Source organism: Acinonyx jubatus, chromosome C2, assembly GCF_027475565.1.
Source record: "Acinonyx jubatus isolate Ajub_Pintada_27869175 chromosome C2, VMU_Ajub_asm_v1.0, whole genome shotgun sequence".
Classification (NCBI taxonomy): domain Eukaryota; kingdom Metazoa; phylum Chordata; class Mammalia; order Carnivora; family Felidae; genus Acinonyx; species Acinonyx jubatus.
Genome location: NC_069384.1, coordinates 82,776,179 through 82,797,497, shown reverse-complemented (window position 1 = coordinate 82,797,497; position 21,319 = coordinate 82,776,179). Strand labels below are relative to the sequence as shown.

At 38.7% G+C, this 21,319-nt stretch overlaps 1 protein-coding gene across 2 annotated transcripts in view; it reads right to left on the bottom strand.

Moving 5' to 3' along the window:
• Positions 1-21,319, bottom strand: part of MCF2L2 (MCF.2 cell line derived transforming sequence-like 2) — a 263,631-nt gene that overhangs the window by 19,730 nt on the left and 222,582 nt on the right. For both annotated transcript variants that reach the window (XM_053221168.1, XM_015063590.3), the window contains 3 exons: positions 14,683-14,898; positions 13,695-13,787; positions 13,442-13,520 (listed from right to left, as the gene is read on the bottom strand). In XM_053221168.1, the coding sequence (XP_053077143.1) occupies positions 13,442-13,520; positions 13,695-13,787; positions 14,683-14,898 (388 nt within the window). The remainder of the gene's footprint in view (positions 1-13,441; positions 13,521-13,694; positions 13,788-14,682; positions 14,899-21,319) is intronic.

The following is a 21,319-nucleotide window of genomic DNA, read 5'->3' as shown; positions in this document are numbered from 1 at the left end:
AGGTCGTTAATCCATTTTGAGTTTATTTTTGTGTATGGTATAAGAAAGTGGCCCAGTTTAATTCTATTGAATATAGCTGTCCAGCTTTCCCAACACAATTTATGGGGGAAACTGTCTTTCTCCCATTATATGTTCTTGCCTCCTTTCTTATAGATTAGTTAACCATATAAGCATGGGTTTGTGGTACCTGGATGGCTCAGTCAGTTGAGTGTCTGACTTCGGCTCAGGTCATGATGTCACGGTTTGTGAGTTCAAGCCCCACATTGGGCTCTGTGCTGTCAGTACAGAGCCACTCCAGATCCTCTTTTCCTCCCTCTCTCTCTAAAAAATAAATAAATATTAAAAAAAAACCCACATGGGTTTATTTCTGGGCTATCATTTGTGTTCCACTGATCTATGTCTATTTTTGTGCAAGTACCATACTCTTTTGGTTACTATAGATTTATAGTATATATTGAAATCTGGGGTTGTGATACCTCCAGCTTTGTTCTTCTTTCTCAGTATTGTTCTGGCTATACGGGGGTCTTTTGTGGTTCCATTCAAATTAGAAGATTTTTGTTCTAGAGGCACCATGGTGGCGCAGTCGGTTAAGCCTTTGACTCTTGGTTTCAGCTTAGGTTGTGATCTCACAGTTCGTGGGTTTAAGCCCCATGGTGGGCTCTGTGCTGACAGCATGGAGCCTGCTTGGGATTCTGTCTTTCCCTCTCTATCTGCTCCTCCCTCTCTCTCTCTCTCTCTCTCAATAAATAAATAAACTTTAAAAATTTTTTATAAAAAAATATTTTGTTCTAGTTTTGTGAAAAACACTATTGGTATTTTGATTGGGATTGCATTGAATCTGTAGATTGCTTTGGATAATGTGGACATTTTAACAATATTTGTTCTTTCAAGCATAATATATTTTTTTGTGTCATCTCTTATTTCTTTCATCAATGTCTTACAGTTTTTGAAGTACAGGTCTTTCATCTTTGGTTAAATTTATTCCTAGGTATTTAATACTTTTATTTTATTATTTTATTTTATGCAATTATAAATGGGACTTTTAATTTTTAATTTCCCTGTCTGCTATATCATTAGTAGTGTATAGAAACAAAACCGATTTCTGTATATTGATTTTGTATACTATGACTTTACTGAATTCATTTATTACTTCTAATAGGTTCTTTGGTGGAGTCTTTAGGGTTTTCTATGTATAGTATCATGTCATTTGCAAATAGTGAACATTTTACTTCTTGCTTATCAATTTGGATGCCTTTTATTTCTTTTTCTTGTCTGATTGCTATGGCTAGGATCTCCAGTATTATGTTAAATAAAAATGGTGAGAATGGACATCCTTGTCTTGTTCCTAATGTTAGAGGAAAAGCTCTCAGTTTTTTACCAATAAATATGATGTTAACTGTGGGCTTTTCATATAGGCCTTTATAATGTTGAGGTATGTTTCCTCTAAACCTATCTTGTTGAGAGATTTTATCATAAATGGATGTTGAATGTTGTCAGATGCTTTTTCTGCCTCTATTGAAATGACTGTATGATTTTGATCCCTCATTTTATTAATATAGTATATCACATTGATTGCTTTACATATATTAAACTATCCTTGTATCCCTGGAATAAATCCCACTTGATTGTGGTGAATGAACCTTTTAATGTATTTTTGAATTCAGCTTGCTAATATTTTGTTGAGGATTTTTGCATCTGTGTTCATCAGAGATGTTCATCTATACTTTTCTTTTTTTATAGTATCTTTGGTTTTGCTATTAGGGTAATGATGGCCTCATAGCATGAATATGGAAGCATTACTTCCTCTTCTATTTTTTGGAATGGTTTGAAAAGAATAGATACTAAATCTTTTTTAAATGTTCGGTAGAATTCACTTGTGAAGCCATCTTGTCCTGGACTTTTGTTTGTTGGGAGTTGTTGTTGTTGTTGTTTTTTCCTTAATTACTGATTCAATTTTATTACTAGTAATTGGTCCGTTCAGATTTTCTTTTTCTTCCTGATTCAGTCTTGGAAGATTGCACATTTCTAGGAATCTATCCATTTTTTCTAGGTTGTCCAATTTGTTGGCATATAAATTTTCATAGTAATCTCTTATAATCCTTTGTTTTTCTCTGGTGTCAATTGTAACTTTTCTGATTTTATTGGAGTCCTCTCTTATTCTCTTGCTGAGCCTAGTTAAAGGTTCATCAGTTTTGTTTAACTTTATGAAGAGCCAGCTCTTAGTTTCATTGATCTTTTCTATATTTTTAAGTTTCTATTTCATTTGTTTCCATTCTGATTTTTATTACTTCCTTCCTTCTACTAACTTTAGCCTTTGTTTTATTTCTTTTTTAGTTCCTTTATGTGTGAGGTTAAATTGTTTAGTTGAGATTTTTCTTCTTTCTTGAAGTAGGTCTGTACCACTATAAACTTCCTTTTAGAAGAGCTTTCGCTATGTTGCAAACATTTTGAATTGTAGTGTTTTCATTTTCATTTGTCTGCAGGTATTTTTTAATTTTTACTTTGATTTCTTCATAGACCCATTGGTCGTTTAGTAACATGTTATTTAGCTTCCATGTTTTTGTTTCTTCTAGTATTTTCCTGTAACTGATTTTCATACTGTTGTGGTTGGAAAAGATGCCTGATATGATTTCAGTCTTCTTAAATTAATTGAAACTGGGTTTTTGACCTTTCATGTGATCTGTCCCAGAGAATGTTTGTGGGGTTCTGCTTCTTATCTATATTTTACATTCCTGTCACAACCTAGGGAGCACAGGGTTAGGACTTGAGTAGGGCTTGAGAGGCCACACTGAAGAAGGTAGCAAACGCAGAGACATGGTTTAGGGGAGAAACAGATTGTAGCTGCTGCAGAGGGGAGGCAGTCATGGTCACAGAGAAGGATGAGAGAGAGAGAGAGAGAGAGAGAGAGAGAGGAGCACACAAGGGAATGTACAAGGAGAACATTTCTATAGCCATTGACTTAGAAAATGAGAGGGGCTGAATTTTCATGGGTTCTTGCAACCAATGGGGCTTAAAGCCTGCAGTTTTAAAGGCTTGGCTGGGACAGAGCTGGAGGACACTGAGCTATTCCTGGAGAAAAGGCAGGCAAACAACCCAGGGGGATACAGCTTGGAAAGAGCATCTGGAGAGTGCCTAGGCACACAAATGGGGGAAATTATTTGCTCTTCTGAGAGCTTGTCCTTGAGAGGCAGCATTCAGACACGTCTCTTTGGGAACAAAGGAGCTGGTTAGGGCTATTTCCTTTTCCAGGCCCTCAGCATAAACAGAGCCACCTGTGAGAAGCAGTATAGTGCTGACACGGCTGCCTAACTTGCTTACACTAAGCCCCACCCCCCTGTGCTCTACTACCCTTCCACTACCATTCTCAGTCTTCCTGCCTCAGTCCCAGTGTGGCAAGCCCCACCCCCAGAAGACCAGCAAAAACCCCTTCCCACACCATGTTGCCCAATCAGAAAGTTTTGCAGGGCCCTAGTTCCAGTGGATGAGGTGACCGGTCTCATTTCATAAGCAGACCAGAGCACACCTCTGTTAAAGCTTGCCACATTCAGGCCAGGGATCAAACGCTGCTCACAGCAAGCAAGGAGAGCCTCTGCAGATGACTGGCCTGAGGGATACAGCAGCCAGAACATAGTAGAGTGCACGCAGCACACACTGGAGGCACTCCCTGAAGCACCAGGCCCAGGGCACTACATGACCTCTTCTTCATAAGGCCATTATTTCCAGCAGCAGGAGACATAACTGGCTTTTCTAGCATACAGAAGAAGGCAGAAACTTAGACAAAATGCCAAGATGGAGTAATTCATCACAAATGAAAGAACAAGATAAGGCCACGGCCAGAGATCTAAGTGAAACAGATGTAAGTAACATGCCTCATAGAGAATTTAAAGCGACAATTATAAGGATACTCATTGGGCTTGAGAAAAGAATAGAGGACATGTGAGACCCTTACCTCAGAGATAAAAGAGCTAAAAAAGAATCAGAGATGAAGAGTGCAATAAATGAGATTAGAAACATGGTTGATGCAATTTGAATAGTAGGCTGGAAGAATCAGAGGAATGAATTAAAGACCTAGAAGACAAACTAATGGAAGGCAATAAAGCTGAACAAAAGAGAGAAAGGAGAACTATACAAAATGAGAATAGACTTAGGGAATTTAGTGTATCCATCAAATGTAATAACATTAGTTTTACAGAAGTCCCAGAAGAAGAGAAAGAGGGGCAGAAAATTCATTTGAAGAAATAATAGCTGAAAACTTCCCTAATCTGAGGAAGGAAATCCAGATCCAGGAGGCACAGAGAACTCCCATTAAAATTAACAAAAGCAACCAAAAACCATAAAATACCTAGGAATAAATCTAACCAAAGAGCTGAAATTTCTATACATTGAAAACTATCAAAAGCTTATAAAGAAATTGAAGAAGACATACAAAAATAAAAATGGAAAAATACTCCATGCTCATGGAATGGAGGAACAAATATTGTTAAAATGTTAATACTACCCAGAGCAATCTACGTATTTAATGCAATCCCTATCAAAATAACACCAGCATTCTTCACCGAGCTAGAACAAATAATCCTAAAATTTGTATGGAACCAGATAATACCCAAAATAGCCAAAGCAATTCTGAAAAAGAAAACCAAGTCTGGAGGCATCACAATTCCGGACTTCAAGATGTATTACAAGGCTGTAATCATAAAGACACTATGGTACTGGCATAAAAACAGACACTCAGATCAATGGAACAGAATAGAGAACCCAGAAATGGACCCACAAATGTATGGCCAACTAATCTTTGACAAAGCAGGAAAGAATATCCAATGAAATAAAGATAGTCTCTTAAGCAAATGGTGTTGGGAAAACTGGACAGCAACATGCAGAAGAATGAATCTGGACCACTTTCTGACACCATACACAAAAATAAACTCAAAATGGATGAAAAACTTAAACATAAGACAGAAGCCATCAAAATCCTCGAGGAGAAAGCAGGCAAAAACCTCTTTGACCTCGGCTGCAGCAACTTCTTACTCAACATGTCTCTGGAGGCAAAGGAAACAAAAGCAAAAATGAACTATTGGGACCTCATCAAGATAAAAAGCCAAGAATACTCTATCCAGCAAGGCTATCATTCAGAATAGAAGGAAAGATAAAGAGTTTCCCAGACAAACAAAAACTAAAGGAGCTCATGACCACTAAACCAGCCCTGCAAGAAATATTAAAGGAGACTCTGTGAGTGGAAAAGAGATACTAAAAGTGACAATATAAAGGCAGGAAATACAAAAGCAGTAAAAATGAATATTTCTGTAAAAATCAGTCAAGGAACTCACACACAAAAAAGGATATAAAATATAATAACATATACCTAAAACATGGGGAGGGGAATGGGTTCAAATTTGAAAGACTATCAACTTAATATAGACTTAAAATATCAACTTAAAGTAGACTGCTATTTGCAGAAGAGGTTATATAAACCTAATGGCAACCATATATCAAAAACCACTAAGAAACATGCAAAAAATAAAGAGAAATAAATCCCAATATATCACTAAAGAAAATCAGCAAAACATGAAAGAGAGAAAGATGAGAAAGGACAGAGAAAATCTCCAGAAACAACCACAAAACAAGAAATAAAATGGCAATAAATACATATCTATCAATAATTACTATGAATGTAAATGGATAAGTGCCCTAATCAAAGACATAAGGTGTCTGAATGGATAAAGAAAAAAACCAAGACCCATCTAAATGCTGCCTCCAAGAGACTCACTTTAGACCTAATGACACCTGTAGGTTAAAATTGAGTGGTTGGAGGGGAGCCTGGGTGGCTCAGTCGGTTAAGCATCCGACTTCACCTCAGGTCATGATCTCACAGTTCGTGGGTTCAAGCCCTGCATTGGGCTTTGTGCTGACAGCTTGGAGCCTGGAGCCTGCTTCAGATTCTGTGTCTCCCTCTCTCTCTCTGCCCCTCCCCTACTCATGCTCTGTCTCTCTCTCAAAAATAATAAACATTAAAAAATTTTTTTAAAAAGGGGCACCTGGGTGGCTCAGTCAGTTAAATACCCAACTTCGGCTCAGGTCATGATCTCACAGTCTGTGAGTTCGAGCCCCGCATCGGGCTCTGTGCTGACAGCTCAGAGCCTGGAACCTGCTTTGGATTCTGTGTCTCCCACTCTTTTGGCCCCTCCCCTACTCATGCTCTGTCTCTCTCTTTCAAAGGTGAATAAACGTTAAAAAAAAAAAAGTGCGTGTTTGGAAAAATATTTTTAATGCAAATGGATGTCAAAAGAAAGCCAGAATAGCAACACTTACAGTGGACAAACTAGACTTTAAAACAAAGACTGTAACAAGAGACAAAGAAGGGCACTATATAATAATAAAGGGGACAATCCAACAAGAAGATAAAACAATTGTAAATGTTTACGCATCCAACATGGAAGCATGCAAATATATAAAATAATAACAAACATAAAGGAAATAATTGATAATAATACAATAATAGTAGGGGACTTTAACACTCCATTTACATCAATGGACAGATCATCTAAACAGAAAATCAATAAGGAAACAATGGCTTTGAATGACACACTGGACTAGGTGGACTTAACAAATATATTCAGCACATTCCATCCTAAAACAGCAGAATATACACTCTTTCCAAGTGCACATGGAACATTCTCCAGAATAGATCACATGTGAGGTCACAAACAGGACTCAACAAATAACAAAAAAACTGAAGTCATACCATGCACCTTTTCTGACCACAACACTGTGAAACTAGAAGTCAACTACAAGGAAAAGTCTGGAAAGACCACAAATAATACATGGAGGTTAAACAACATTGTTACTAAACAATGAATAGATAAACCATGAAATCAAAGAAGAAATAAAAAAATACATGGAGACAAAGGAAAATGAAAACACAACCTTTGGGATGCAGCAAAAGTGGTCCTAGGAGAGAAATATATAACAATACAGGCCTACCTCAAGAAGCAAGAAAAATCTCAAATAAACACCTAACCTTATACCTCAAGGAACTAGAAAAGGAAATACAAATGAAACCTAAAGCCAGCAGAAAGAAGGAAATAAAAAAGATTAGAACAGAAATAAATGATATAGAATCTAAAAAAATAAAAGAATGGAACAGATCAATGAAACCAGAAGCTGGTTATTTGAAAAAAATAATAAAATTGATAAACCTCTAGCCAGACATATCAAAAAGAAAAATATTTATGCATTTACCTGTTAATGGATAAAGAAATTGGGGTATATCCAAACAATGGAATACTACACAGCACTTAAAGGAATACACTACTGTTACACAAAAACACAAAAATTATGCTGAGTGAGAGAAACCAGACCAAAAAAAGTACATGCTGTATGATTCTCTTTCTGAAACGATAGAAAATTCAAACCAATCTTTAGTGATAAAAAGATCAGTGACCACCTGGAAAGCAATGGGGGATGAGGAAAGAATAGGAGAAAGGTAATAAAAAGGGGTATGATCTTGTAGGGGTGATAGATGTGTTCATTATCTTGACTGTGGTGATGCTTTCACAGGTGTGTACATGTGTCAAAACTTATCAGATTGTATATTTTAAATATGTGCAGTTTATTTTGTTAATTATACCTCAATAAAGGCATTTAAAAAATAATAGTTTAAGGTCTTTGTCCAGAAACTTTAATAAGCTAAAATGCATATTCCAAGTCATTAACCACAGCTATCCTAATTCCACAGTTCTAGGATAGGACCCAGATACCTGCATTTGTAACAAGCTCTTCAAGTAATTCTAAGGCAGGCTATCCCTAAACCATCCTTTGTGAAACTATGGTAAGGATTTCTAGTACAATCTTGTGACTAGAATGTTGCTTCTGGGGAAAACAGAAGTTCTACTGGGGTTATTACATCTTCCTGTTTTATGTCTCCAGAGCTCTCATATTCAATCACCTTAACATATATTTAGTATAGTATTAATAGTTCAAAAGCAAAAGTAGTTTTTCCCCATATTAACTTTATATAAATTAAAACAAACTACATAATGTAGTATTATTTCTTGGCAAAGGCCAGAAGTTTAAATAAGAAACTTACATCACTTGGTTGTTGTGACAGAAAACTGATGTGGTGGTTTTCCAATCACCCTTCTTAGATTATCTTTTTCTACATCTTGTGATGCATACTCACCCTTGCATCTTCCTATCCACCTAATGGTCAGAGAAGACACGAAAGAATGTGAAATGGTCGCATTCCTGCTAAGTCTCTAAGGACAAAGTTTATCTTTTCATAGTCACATAACTTTCCTTACCAAACACAACAACCATTGTCAGTATAAATGATAGGAGAGAGATTTTCCACATGAGACTAGTATTTCTTAGCCTTCACATTACCTGAAGGAAATATCTGAACTCAATTGATCAAGCTTATTGTGAATTTTTCCTATCAAATATCCCTGCTGTTATGAGGATCAATTGAAAAAACAAATGTGAAAGAGCAAAGCCTACTCAAAGATGAGTTTTAATTATTAAAAGGCATTCAGCAAGTGATACCTGTGAAAATAGTTCAGGAGAAAAAAAAAACCCTAAAAAATGGTCTCCTCCATGAAAACATGGAAAAAACTGGCAAAAACAGAAACGATACTTTCAGAACACTAGAAATTAAGCAAAGGCTTACAGCAATCAGGGGAATATTTATTCAAGAAAAATGGCAGTATCTTAGTATGTATGAACAGTGAACTTTGTGGTATTTTAGCTGCCCTATTCCCAACCAACCCCTCCTTCTTGATGGTAGCTTTGGAAACCAACAGCCTGCAGTCATGGTGAAAATTAACAACCTGGCAGCCATAGGAGGAGGCAGAACGAGGTTGGAGTTCAATCAAAGTTTCATTTCCAGAGAACTGTCATTATTCGACTTGCTTGGGAGTTCTTTGGAACACCCTACTTACAAGGCTGTCTTCCTTAGACCAATTCAGAGCTTGCACAGTGTGAAAAACCTTTTCCCCGGGAATATTTGTAGAAAATTACTAGAGGCAATTGTTTAACTTGTTGGCTGCCCAAGGCACTGGATAATAGCTGGGACAAAAATAGGCTAATCAAAAGTTTAAAAGGTAAAACTTGGGAATGAGATGTCCATAGTGGCTTTCAAAAGCTCCCAATATTCCTTAGAATCTGGAAGACCATGTTACATGCCCAAGTCTGTATGTATGTTCATGAAAAATCTGAGAAGGTCTTATGCTCTCATCTCTGGTTGATCTTGGGGCTCTGTACAAATAGGAAGTGAAAGCTAAGGTGGAACTGTCACCTGTTTGTCTATGTGTTGAAGGTGTACCCCATTATCCACACAGAGCTCCTGGCAAGGACTGGAAAAATCACTAAACAAACAATAACAAAACAACAAATGATACCAACAAAAAACCCTGGAGATAGAGATGACTTTGGTTTCTAAAATTGCCATATTATATTATTTTAAACGTCCAGTTTTCAGCAGAAAAATTGTAAGCCATGTAAAGGAGCAAGAAATCATGGCCCATATGTAGAAAAAAGAAAAAAAGCAATCAAGAGAAACTGTCCCTGAGGAAGCCAAGATATTAGACTTCCTAGACCAAGACTTTAAATCAACTATTTATAAAATGTTCAAAGAATTAAAGGAAACCAAAAAAAAAAAAAAAAAAAAAAACAAAAAACTAAAGGAAAGTATGAGAACAAACACTCATCAAATTGAGAAAATAAATACAGAGAAATTATATTTAAAAGGGGCCAGTAGAAATTCTGGGTTGAAAAGTATAATAACCAAAAAGAAAAATTCAGTAGAGTGGCTCAATAGCAAATTTGAGCAGACAGAAGAGTGAGAGAACTTAGATATAGATCAATTGAAACTATCCAGTTTGAGGAAGAAAAAGAAAAAGAATGAAAAAGAATTTATTTATTTTATTATTTTATTTTATTTTTGTAATAGTTATTTTTTTAATTAAAAAAAACTTTAATGTTTATTATTTTTGAGAGAGAGAGAGAGACAGAGCATGAGTGGGGGAGGGGCACAGAGAGAGGGAGAAACAGAATCTGAAGTAGGCTTCAGGCTCTGAGCTGTCAGCACAGAGCCCAGGGTGGGGCTCAAACTCATGAACCGCGAGATCATGACCTGAGCTGAAATCTGACACTGAACCATCTGAGCCACCCAGGCACCCCAAGAATGAAAAAGAATTTATAGAGCCACTAAGAATCTGTAGGACACCATCAAGCACACCCATATAGACAGAATGGAAGTCCCAGAAGAAGACAAAAACAAAGAGGCTGAAAGAATACTTAAAGAAATAATGGCTGAAGACTTCCCAAATTTGATGAAAAAATGAATCTACACATCCAATTATCTACAAACTCCAAGAAATATAAATTCAAAGAGATACACATAGATATATCAAACTATCAAAAGAGAAAGAATCTGAAAGTAGTAAGAGAAAAGCAGCTTGTCATATGCAAGACATTTTCAAATAAGATTAATAGTTGATTTCTTATCAGAAACTATGGAGGCCACAAAACAATGGCATGACATATTCAAAGTGCTTAAAGAAAAAGACTGTCAACCAAAAATTCTGCATCGATGGTCAATTGATTTTCAACAAGGGTGTTGTCTTAGTTTAAGCTGCTATAACAAAGTACCATAGACTGGGTGGCTTATAAACAACAGAAATTTATTTCTTACAGTTCTAGAGGTTTGGAAATCTTAGATCACATGGTTGTGTTCTGGTGAGGGTTCTCTTCTGGGTTGCAGGTTGCTGACTTCTCATTATATCCTCACATAGCAGAGAGCAGAGATAGGAAGAAAATTCTCTCATGGCATTTATGATGGTATTAATCCTATTCATGTCAGCTCCACTCTTATAACCTCACCTACTCCTAATTACCTCCCAAAGTCTTCACTTCCTAATACCATTGGGTGTTACCATTGGGTAAAGTTCCAACATATGAATTTGGGGGGAATACAAACATTGTTAAGGCACTTGAATCCATAAAAAGTGCCCAGACCATTCAGTGAAGAACAGAACAGTCTTTTTAACCAACGGTTCAGGGACATGTGGAAGAATAAGCTTAGATCCCTAATTCAAAGATTAACTCAAAATGGATCAAGGAGTTAAAAACAAATTTTTAGAAGAAAGCACAGGTATAAATCTTGGATTAGGCAATGATTTCTTTTTTTCTTTTAATGTTTATTTATTTATTTTGAGAGATAGAGGGCTGGATTGAGAGAGAGGGAGAGACAGAATCCCAAGCAGGCTCTGCACTGACAATGCAGGGCTCGATCACACAAACCATGAGATCATGACCAGAGCTGAAATCAGGAGTTGGATGCTTAACCAACTAAGCTACTCAGGCGCCGTTAGGCAATGATTTTTTAGATATGACGCCAAAACACAAACAACCAAAGAAAAAAATAGATAAATTAGACTTCAACAAAGAAGTGATCAAGAAAGCGAAAACACAAGCCACAGAATGCGAAAAAATATTTGTAAATCATATATCTGATAAAAGTCTAGTACCCAGAATATAGAAATAAGGTTTTACAACCACTATAAAAAGATAATCTAATTTTAAAATGGACATAAGCGTTGTATAGACATTTCTTCACAGAAAATATACAAATGGCCAGTAAGTTGGGGTGCCTGGGTGGCTTAGTTGGTTGGCTCAGGTCATGATCTCACGGTTTGTGGGTTTGAGCCCCGCATCGGGCTCTGTGCTGACAGCTCAGAGCCTGGAGCCGGCTTCGGATTCTGTGTCTGTCTCTCTCTCTGCCCCTCCCCCGCTCATGCTCTGTCTCTCTCTGTCTCAAAAATAAACAAACATTAAAAAAAAATTTAACATTTATTTTTTTTTAATTTTTTTAATGTTTTATTTATTCTTGAGAGAGAGAGAGAGAGAGAGACAGACAGACAGACAGAGCATGAGCGGGGGAGGAGCAGAGCGAGAGAGGGACACAGAATCCGAAGCAGGCTCCAGGCTCTGAGCGGTCAGCACAGAGCCCGATGCAGGGCTCGAACTCACAGACCATGAGATCACGACCTGAGCTGAAGTCGGATGCTCAACCGACTGAGCCACCCAGGCACCCCAACATTTATTTATTTTTGAGAGAGACAGAGCATGAGCATGGAAGGGGCTATCAGCACAGAGCCCGACGCAGGGCTCGAACTCACAGACCGTGAGATCATGACCTGAGCCGAAGTCGGACGCCTAACCGACTGAGCCACCCAGGTGCCCCTAAAAAAATTTTTTTTAAATAGTCAATAGGCACATGAAAAGATGCTCAATATTACTAGCATTAGGGAAGTGCAAATCAAAACCACAATGAGCTACCATTCCATATTTATTGAGATGGCTATAATAATAATAGTAATAATAAAAAGACAATAACAAATGTTGGTGAGGGAAGGGAGAAGATGGAACCCTCACACCTTGCTGGTGCAAACAAGAAATGGTAGTAGTGCTTTGGAAAACAATTTGGAAATTCCTCAGAAAGTTAGCATAGAGTTAGTGTTACCATATGGCCCAGAAATTATTTATATATATATATATACATGTATACATGTATAATATATATATATGTATTTTTTCCCAGAGGTTCACACAAAAACTTATACATAAGTTTCCATAGCAGCATTATTCATACTATCCAGAAAGTGGAAACAACCAAAATATCCATCAGCTTATGAATGGATAAACAGATATGTTATATCCATACAACGTACTATATCTCAGCTATGGAAAGGAATAAAGCACTGAGACATGCTACAATATGGATGAACACTGGAAAAATTTTGCTGGGTGAAAGAAACTAAACAGAACATGCCACATGTTATATGATTCTGTTTCTGTAAAATGTCCAGAAAAAGAAAATCCACAGAGATAGAAAGCAGATTCACAGTTGCCAGGGTCAGAGGGGAGGAGGAAGATGGGGAATGACTGCCAATGGGCACAGGGTTTTATTGTCGGGGAGGGTGATGAAAATGTTCTGGTGATGGTTGCACAACCTTGTGAAGAGATCAAAACCCATTGAACTATACACTTTAATAAGAGTGCATTTTATGGTATGCTAATTATATCTCAGCTTTAAAAAAAAAAAAAAAGCAGTACAGCTTCTGAAAGTAGTACTGGCCATTTAAATCCCCATAACATAATCTTGGATGGGTTTGGGATTTGGGGTTGAGAAAGTTGACCTTGACAATTTGGTATGTAGGGGGAACACAGTTGAAAGGGGCACATCCACACACAACCACACACATACACACATACAAACCCCACACAACTTAAAGCAAGCATAGGTGCTTCCAGGTGCCATGAAAATGTGGCCACAGTTACTTTCCTGGCAAACCATTTTCTTTAACAATATCCCCAGTGTGCACACCCACCACAAAATTAGAATCAGTATAACTCTGCAAACTAAAGTCAGCAGGGGTAACCTTACCTTTAATATTGTTTTGCTGTTCCATTAGTAATTTACTTATTTCTGAAAACCAACAATCTCTGATTTCCTTTGAAGTTGCCTGCAATTGCAGATAAGAAGACACTCTGAGTATCAGATCACATGGAACATTAATTGGACAGGGTTTTTATTTTCTGGATGACCTTTAGAATAATGAGATAGAAAACACTTGCCAAGTCAGGGAACACAATAAGGAAAGAGTAGCAAACACCTGTGAGGAAGGCATGAGCTTTACCTGCAGGATGTATTTCTCAAGTCCATTTCGGTTGGCAACTTCAAACTTTCTGTTGCTCCCCCTTCCAAGCTGGCGAACTGAAAGTGTCTTCAGCTATTGTAAAGAAAGAAGAAAAACTGCTGTACCACTGTTGTCTGATTTTTAAACTGTCCCTGTCAGCCACTCCAGTTCTTTCTACCCTTGGTAGTTCTCTTCTTCTATCTTCCTTTCACATGTTTTGTTGTTGTCTGTTAATGGCCCCAAGGAGCATAAAGCACACAGTGTCATCTCTCTTCTCTGTTTCAGGGGACAACACAGACTGTATCTTTTCATGGACTCCTCAACCTTTAAGCAAAGAGATCATCTCTCCTTTAATACCTAAGTATTTCACAAATCTGTATATAATAGTAACTGAATTAGTCTCCACTAAGAAACATAAATAACAAAAGCTACTATGAACAACTAGCAACTTTAATCACAAAAGCACAAATGTGTGTGTGTTGCACACATGCATGTGTGTGGGGGGGGGAGGGGGGTCTCCTCACCAGCTATGAAATATTTCCTACACAGGCGAGAGATGATGCTTGGTGTAGACGTGGGTTCCTACACCTCCAGAGCCAGGATACTGTCAACGCTTGTATGCAAAGATGTGTGGTTGAGAAGGGTAAGTCAAAGATGAAATCCAGCCCATGTTCTAATCACCAAGTCTTTCACCCCTCTGCCTGGAAGGTACTTTCCCAATTAATTTGTCCAGACAGGCTGCCATATGGTCCCTTTTCTCTACCTAGCACTCTTTTCTCAATGCCAGCCCTGACCCTGTTCAGTGACTGATTACCAGCTTGACTTTGGAGTTAGAAAGGTCTGGATGTGGAGTCTAGTTCTGTTGTGTGGCATTTGGCAAGTTAACCTCTCCTCTCTAGGCTTTAGTTTCCTGATCTGTAAAACAAGGATATTGATATTTCTCTCCATAGGGTCGTGCTGATTCCCAAATGCAATAGGACCCCTTTACCTTCATGGATTTCTTAAAGCTGTAATGAGGAGATAGGCCCTGGTCACTGGGCTCCATTCGTATCTTACAGAACACGATTCCTCTTTCAAAAAGATAGATTTGCCTCTGGCTGGGCTTAAATCGAATAAAATCCTTCATTTTATAACGATCCTTGTGAACTGTCCAGACACTGAAAGAACCATGCATCAACAGCTTGCCCAGTTTCCTGATGTCATCCTTTGGGAAACACAGACATACATAAAAATAAGCTGTTACATTTCTTGACAGGGAAAGAGCCCATAAGGGTCTATTTCCAAATTATAAAGCGTGCTTATTTGAAGTTGACAATTTTGAAAGTGCCAGTCAGGCTCATCTGTCACTAAATCAAAACTACAATTTTGTGAGCTTCACTGAGCATGGCACCTTTCAGTTATGTAGGGAAATAGTTCAGCTGTGCAAGGTAAGAAACATAAAGCATGTTAGAAATACCTGAAGTAAAGATACTGGTACTCTGCTATTTTTGTCTTTAGAGTTAATTTCAGCTAGCAGAATTCTGTTTCCTCTTCTTTGTTTTTGATACATGACACTCTACTTTAAAAGGGCAAGAGATTCACATTTAGGTATGTTCAGGAGTGACAGAATTTTTGCTGCATTATGGACCTATTCCATCATAATCCATGCATTTCATCTGTATCCTAACATCTGCCTCGGGTATGAGAAGCTGGGAACGTGAGATTTGTTCTGAAGGAAAAAAGCTTAGTATCCCCTAATCTTCATAACAGTGTAATGGAAATAGTAATTACATTCAACTTTGTGTTTTTCAGAGTGAGTGGATGAGGCAAAGATAACCCCAAATGACAAAATGTTTTAGAAAGTCTATTTGGCTTCAGGGACCATTTTACGATGCTTATCCCTCCACCAGCAAACCCACCTTTCTCCTGTGTCTGGTTAAAAGTCCAAATTAGTGACTCTGCCATCTCTGAGCTGTCTCCAAAGGGTAGCGGAATGAGATGAGCTAAGAATATTGTATTTTATCTTGTATTTTAAAAAAAACTAGACCACTTGAGGTAGATAATAAAGAATTTATTTCCCTAAAGGAAAACGCCAAAAGGAGAAAATTATTTGAAAAGGACCAGGAAAGAGAATTTTCCCTGAGTTATGTCTAGCTGACATAAATCCTTACAATTCCTGAGAGTTAATACTAGAAATATGTGCATTATTTATAACTGGGCATTTTAAAATTTATTGTTTATATTGAGCAAACTGTGAATATTAAAATGATTTGCTGCACTTCTGAAATTCTAAAATAAAAACTTCAAGAACCTAGACTCGGGGCACCTGGGTGGCTCAGTTGGTTAAGCGTCCAACTTCGCTCAGGTCATGATCTCACGGTCCGTGGGTTCGAGCCCCGCGTCGGGCTCTGGGCCGACAGCTCAGAGCCTGGAGCCTGTTTCGGATTCTGTGTCTCCCTCTTTCTCTGACCCTCCCCTATTCATGCTCTCTCTCTCTCTGTCTCAAAAATAAATAAATGTTAAAAAAAAATTTAAAAAAAATAAAAAAGAACATAGACTCTAGTCATTTCTATGGTGCTTACGGTGCTATTTTTCTCTTTTTGCTTTGTACAGTTTACACGTGTAAACTGTGGTGAGTGAAGGAATAAAGAGCCCCAAGCCATAAGGACTGTGCCCCTGAAAGCATGACACTCTAGCTTTGACTGCACAGGCTCAGCTTGACCAGGCTCCAAAACAGATGGATAATGGGTTCATGAGGACCCCTGAGAAATTCTTCACTTTTTCCACATCCTTCCAGGAGCCACTGTGGCAATCACAGTGATTGCATTCTCCTTTAAACCCATTCAGTTTCTACTATATACACATAAATAATGCAGGAAATACGTTTTCATCAAGGCCATTGGCAAAAGTAGGTGCTTAATATTTGCCACATGAACAGCTATAATCAGTAGTTTCTATTTTATTTTTTTTAAGCTTACTTATTTTACTTTGGTGGGGGGCATAAGCAGGGGAGGGGCAGAGACAGAGGGAGACAGAGAATCCCATGTCAGTCCCCGCTGTTAGCACAGAGCCCAATGCGAGGCTCTAATCCGTGAACTGTGAGATCATGACCTGAGCCGAAATCAAGAGTCAGATGCTTAACCAACTGAGCCATCCAGGCACCCTGGTAGTTTCTATTTTAAAATGTATTTATATTCCACCTCATTAAAAAAATTGATATATCTTATAAAAATATATACAATACAAGCAGACAGAAAATAACCAAGGAAATTAGGGTGAAAAAAAGATTAAAATAAAGATGAAGAAGTTGCACATAAAACCCATATAATAAAGCCATGTAAACCTGTTGCAGACAAGATTCTGACCTTCTAGTGGGCAGTACAGAGGGAAACACTATATGATACATTATGCCCCAAAACATACCCAAACCAGTTGTTCAGGAAACACACAGCAATTCCTATTAATGAGATATGAGAGAAATTTCTTCCATGGGTCCTGGTCCTCAATAAAGAATCACTGAGTCAAATACTGAACATGTCCTCAACCACACCCCAGAATAGACAAGTGGATTTTAGGTAAAGCTGTTTTCTGACAACACATTTGGTGAACGTGCAGGCATCACTTCGAAGCACAGCTGGTAAAAGCAATTCTAAAAGAAACCCGAATGATGGGGGAGTTGGGAACAAGTCCAGGTGTGTACTCTCTAATGACCTGTGGAGAGCTGGGTGAGGTTAGTTAAAGTGACTGCCAAGGCCATGAGGATACTGCCTTGTCTATAGCTTTGCTGAAGAGGCAACTTTAGGTGGCGATGTTGTCTTTATCACCTCTGCTCTTTCCACCTCATCCCTCCAGCAGCCACAGCTGTTTGCACCTTAGTAGGCAATTGACCAACGGATATAAATTCAGAGAGGGGCCAGCCAACTTGACTGTTGTCTGAACTAAGGCAGGAATCCACAGGAATTGTAGCTGTGAGATGCGTTGTAAGAGAGCAAGAGGTGTAAAATACAATTAGGTAGCAGAGCAATAAAGTGAGTCACCAGAAACTATGAGGAAGAGGACAAGACATGGACAGAGGGAACGAACCAGTCAGTGGGTGGTGAGAGAACACATCAGGTGTGTGGATGTATCTGGCACATACAGGCAGGGCACACAGGTGAAAACCTCCACTTCTCCCAAGCCAAGGCCCTAGAGCTGCTATGAGTCCTGGAATTGTCCCATTCCCACCTCTGTGAGCCCGGCTCTTTGTTCTGACTCTTCCCAAGGCTCTATGGTCACCTATTCCAGTAAGCCCATCATCACTGGAGGTCAATGGAGGGAACTGCTGGGTTTTTTGAGTCCAGCTGAAACAGAAGGGCTGCATGTCATCCAGGTATTTGCATACACTTTCTAGGGACCACACTTGTGATGGGATTGGACATCTCAATGCTCAAGGCCCATCTTGCAGGAGTCAAGGGTGTGTGCCCTATGCAGAGCTGATGAAGAGCAGGTGCACACGTATTACCACCAGCAAGGATGTATGCTGGCATAGAGGCAACCCCACCTCCCAAGGGCAAGGGCAGGGGGATCCCTCTGAGCAAGATCAAAGATGACCCTTGGTCATCTTTTCAACTATATGTATCCTTTCTTTCCAATTAGATTGAAGTTGGTTCCAGGGCCGGAGACCACATGCATAACTCCTGCAGATATATGTCCCTTTGACATATAATATTTATTCGTTTACTGGCACAAGTACCTGGGGGGACATGAAACTAAATGCTCCACACTGTGAGGAAGCTAATTTGGTGATGCCCCAGTACTAGATTGAACAATGTCTCCAAAAAAACTCATGTCCACCTGGGGCCTCAGAATGTGACATTATTTGGAAATAAGGTCTTTGCAGTTGTACTTAGCTAAAAGGAAATCCTCCTAGAATAGGGTGGGCCCTAATGCAATGACTAGTGTCCTCATGAGAAGAGAAAACAGAGACACAGACACAGGCACACACATAGAGGTGACTCCATGAAGACAGGCAGAAACTGGAGTGATGCAGCTATAAGCCAAGGAATGCCGAGAATTGCTGGCAACTACTAGAAGCCAGGGGTGAAAGCAAGGAAGGAGGATTCTTTCCTAGAGTCTTCAGAGGGAGCAAAGGCCTGATATCACCCTGATTTTTTACTTTTAGCCTCCAGAACTGTGGAGCTTTTTTATTGCAGCTCTAGGAAATGAATATATCTGCAAACCAGGTTTTCTAGTAATGATGTAATATTCTGGCCATAATTTTGGTGTTTTGAATCTTTTTAAGTTAGATAGAGATAGAAAGAGAGACAAAGCATGAGTGGGGGCGGGGCAGAGAGAGAGACACACACACAGAATCCGAAGCAGGCTCCAGGCTCTGCACTGTCAGCACAGAGCCCGATGCAGGACTCGAACTCACAAGCAGTGAGATCATGACCCGAGCCAAAGTTGGACGCTTAACCAACTGAGCCACCCAGGCACCCCTGGTGTGTTGCATCTAATGGATATCAACTCAGAGATACAACACAGGGGCTATCCCAAAACAAATAATGACGTGAAAAGTCAGATGGCCTCCTCCATGTGGGAAATGATGGCAATATAAACTAGTAACTATTACCATTTTTCATGTGTGGAATTTTGTAGGTAAGAACTCTGATAGAAGAATTTCAAATGTGACTATATCAGCGAAATGAAGAATCTGGCTGGGAGAGTGTGTAGTGAATATGGCCTCAAGAAAGAGACCACTTTCGGATGCCCAGGTTTCCATTCCTGGCAGTGACAGCAATGTGACAAGGATATATACTTCTTGCACAAAGACATAGGAAACATCTGGATAAATGTATCAGCACAAAGTCAGTCCAGAAACAAAAAGAAGAAGCCATAGGACAGAAAAGCCCCTTAATACAATCACCAGAAGCAAAGGGGTTCCTTCCTTTCCGGTCTGATCAAGTACCCAAGGAAGTCAGCTGTAGGGCCCTTTCTTCAGCATCTACCAGCTGCCAGGCACAGTGCTAGCTGCTTTTATTATGATTTAATCCTCATTAACTCCTTACAACCAACCGCCCTTTGACACAGGTGTCTTCAGCGTGGGAAGAAGCACAATGCAATTTCACTGAGTTGTTAAGATTATTTACTCAGTCTTATCTCTGCAGCCAACACTAAGGTAAGTAAAGTAGGAACTGAAATAAAATACCTGGCCTTAGCCCACAAAACTTGCAATAAAAATATATCCTGTATTGAATGGTATAATTTGTTCCAGAAAATAACCTTTACTACTCAACTTTGGAACTTGTTCCTGGCAAGTCAGGATTTAAAAGGACTCTATACAAATCTCTATTTTATGTGTTGGATTGAATAGAGGGGACTCTTTTTTTTTTTTTTTTTTTGCAAATGGAAGGAATAAATGACATCTCGGTGTTCCACAAAATAAACTTTCTTAAAACAATTTTTTTTTTTTTAGTTTCTGGATTAAATTAAACCAAGAACTAACTGAGTGTACAACAGGAATAACATTGTAAATATCAGGAGGGAATATTTTCAGTTGTTTTAATTATGCATTCACCCACTGAAGTTCAGTGTCCTTCCTTTTCAGAACCACGTTAATATTGGATACCAAGTAGTGAAACTAACAGGTTAAGTTCTGGGTTTGTCCACACACTCAGCACATGATTGTAAACACCCTGTGCTCAGGTTCTACAAAGCAGAGTCAGAGTCCTAAGATCTGAGTTAGGAGTAGCTGAGTTGCTAGTAAACGCTAAACAAAATCAGATGAACAAAGTGTTGAGAGAATGGCACCCTGGACAGGGAAGGAAGATGTCCAAGAAGTAGTCCAGGCTGATGCACAACTTAATCTTGGGTGAGCTAACTCTTCTTTCCGTGGATCTATTCCTGAATCAGAAACTGAAAATTTCACCGCCTGCTCTTCTATAATTCAATAGGATTAGATAAAACTGTCAGGGTAAAGTAGCTAATGTACTAGACGTAAAGCAAGTTAAAATCTTAGTGAAAAAAACCAAGAGTTTATGTCAAAGGCACAATTCCGAGGACATATGGGAGAAAGAAGTTCTTTGCATTTGATGCAAAACTGTCTAAAACTCTATAAGCTGCTTCATCTCATTTGCATGCAAGCTGCCTTTAAGTGAAATTTGAATTCTACTTACTCACATTTTGGTAATTATTTTCTCATAACTTCCTCCTCCTATGTTACCCACACTTAGAATAAAACTGGGAGTTTCCTGCCCTGTGTATGATTTCCAAGCCATTCATTTGATTCAGGGAGATGGATACTAACAGGATTAGCTGACACGTGTTCAAAGATAAAAAGAACAGGAAGACGTCCCAAAATGATTAAACAAATTGCTTCCTTGAGTTCCCTTAAATGAAGAAGGAAAAAAATTTTACCAAGAAAATCATCCCCTCCCTCACATACGCTGTGCTTCATAATACCCTTCTGAATCATGCATCAGAAGTAAGCAGAGAGCACTCTTGAGTCCCAGGGGACAGTAACAGCATTCACTGCCTGATCACTGTGGACCCAGTGGGGCTGCTTCTGAGATGCTGGTCAGAGAAATACCAGGAGGGAGGGAAATAAAAAGACCACGTTGGCCCCTAATTAATTTGCAAGGTTTGACTTATGATCAGGAAAGAAAAGA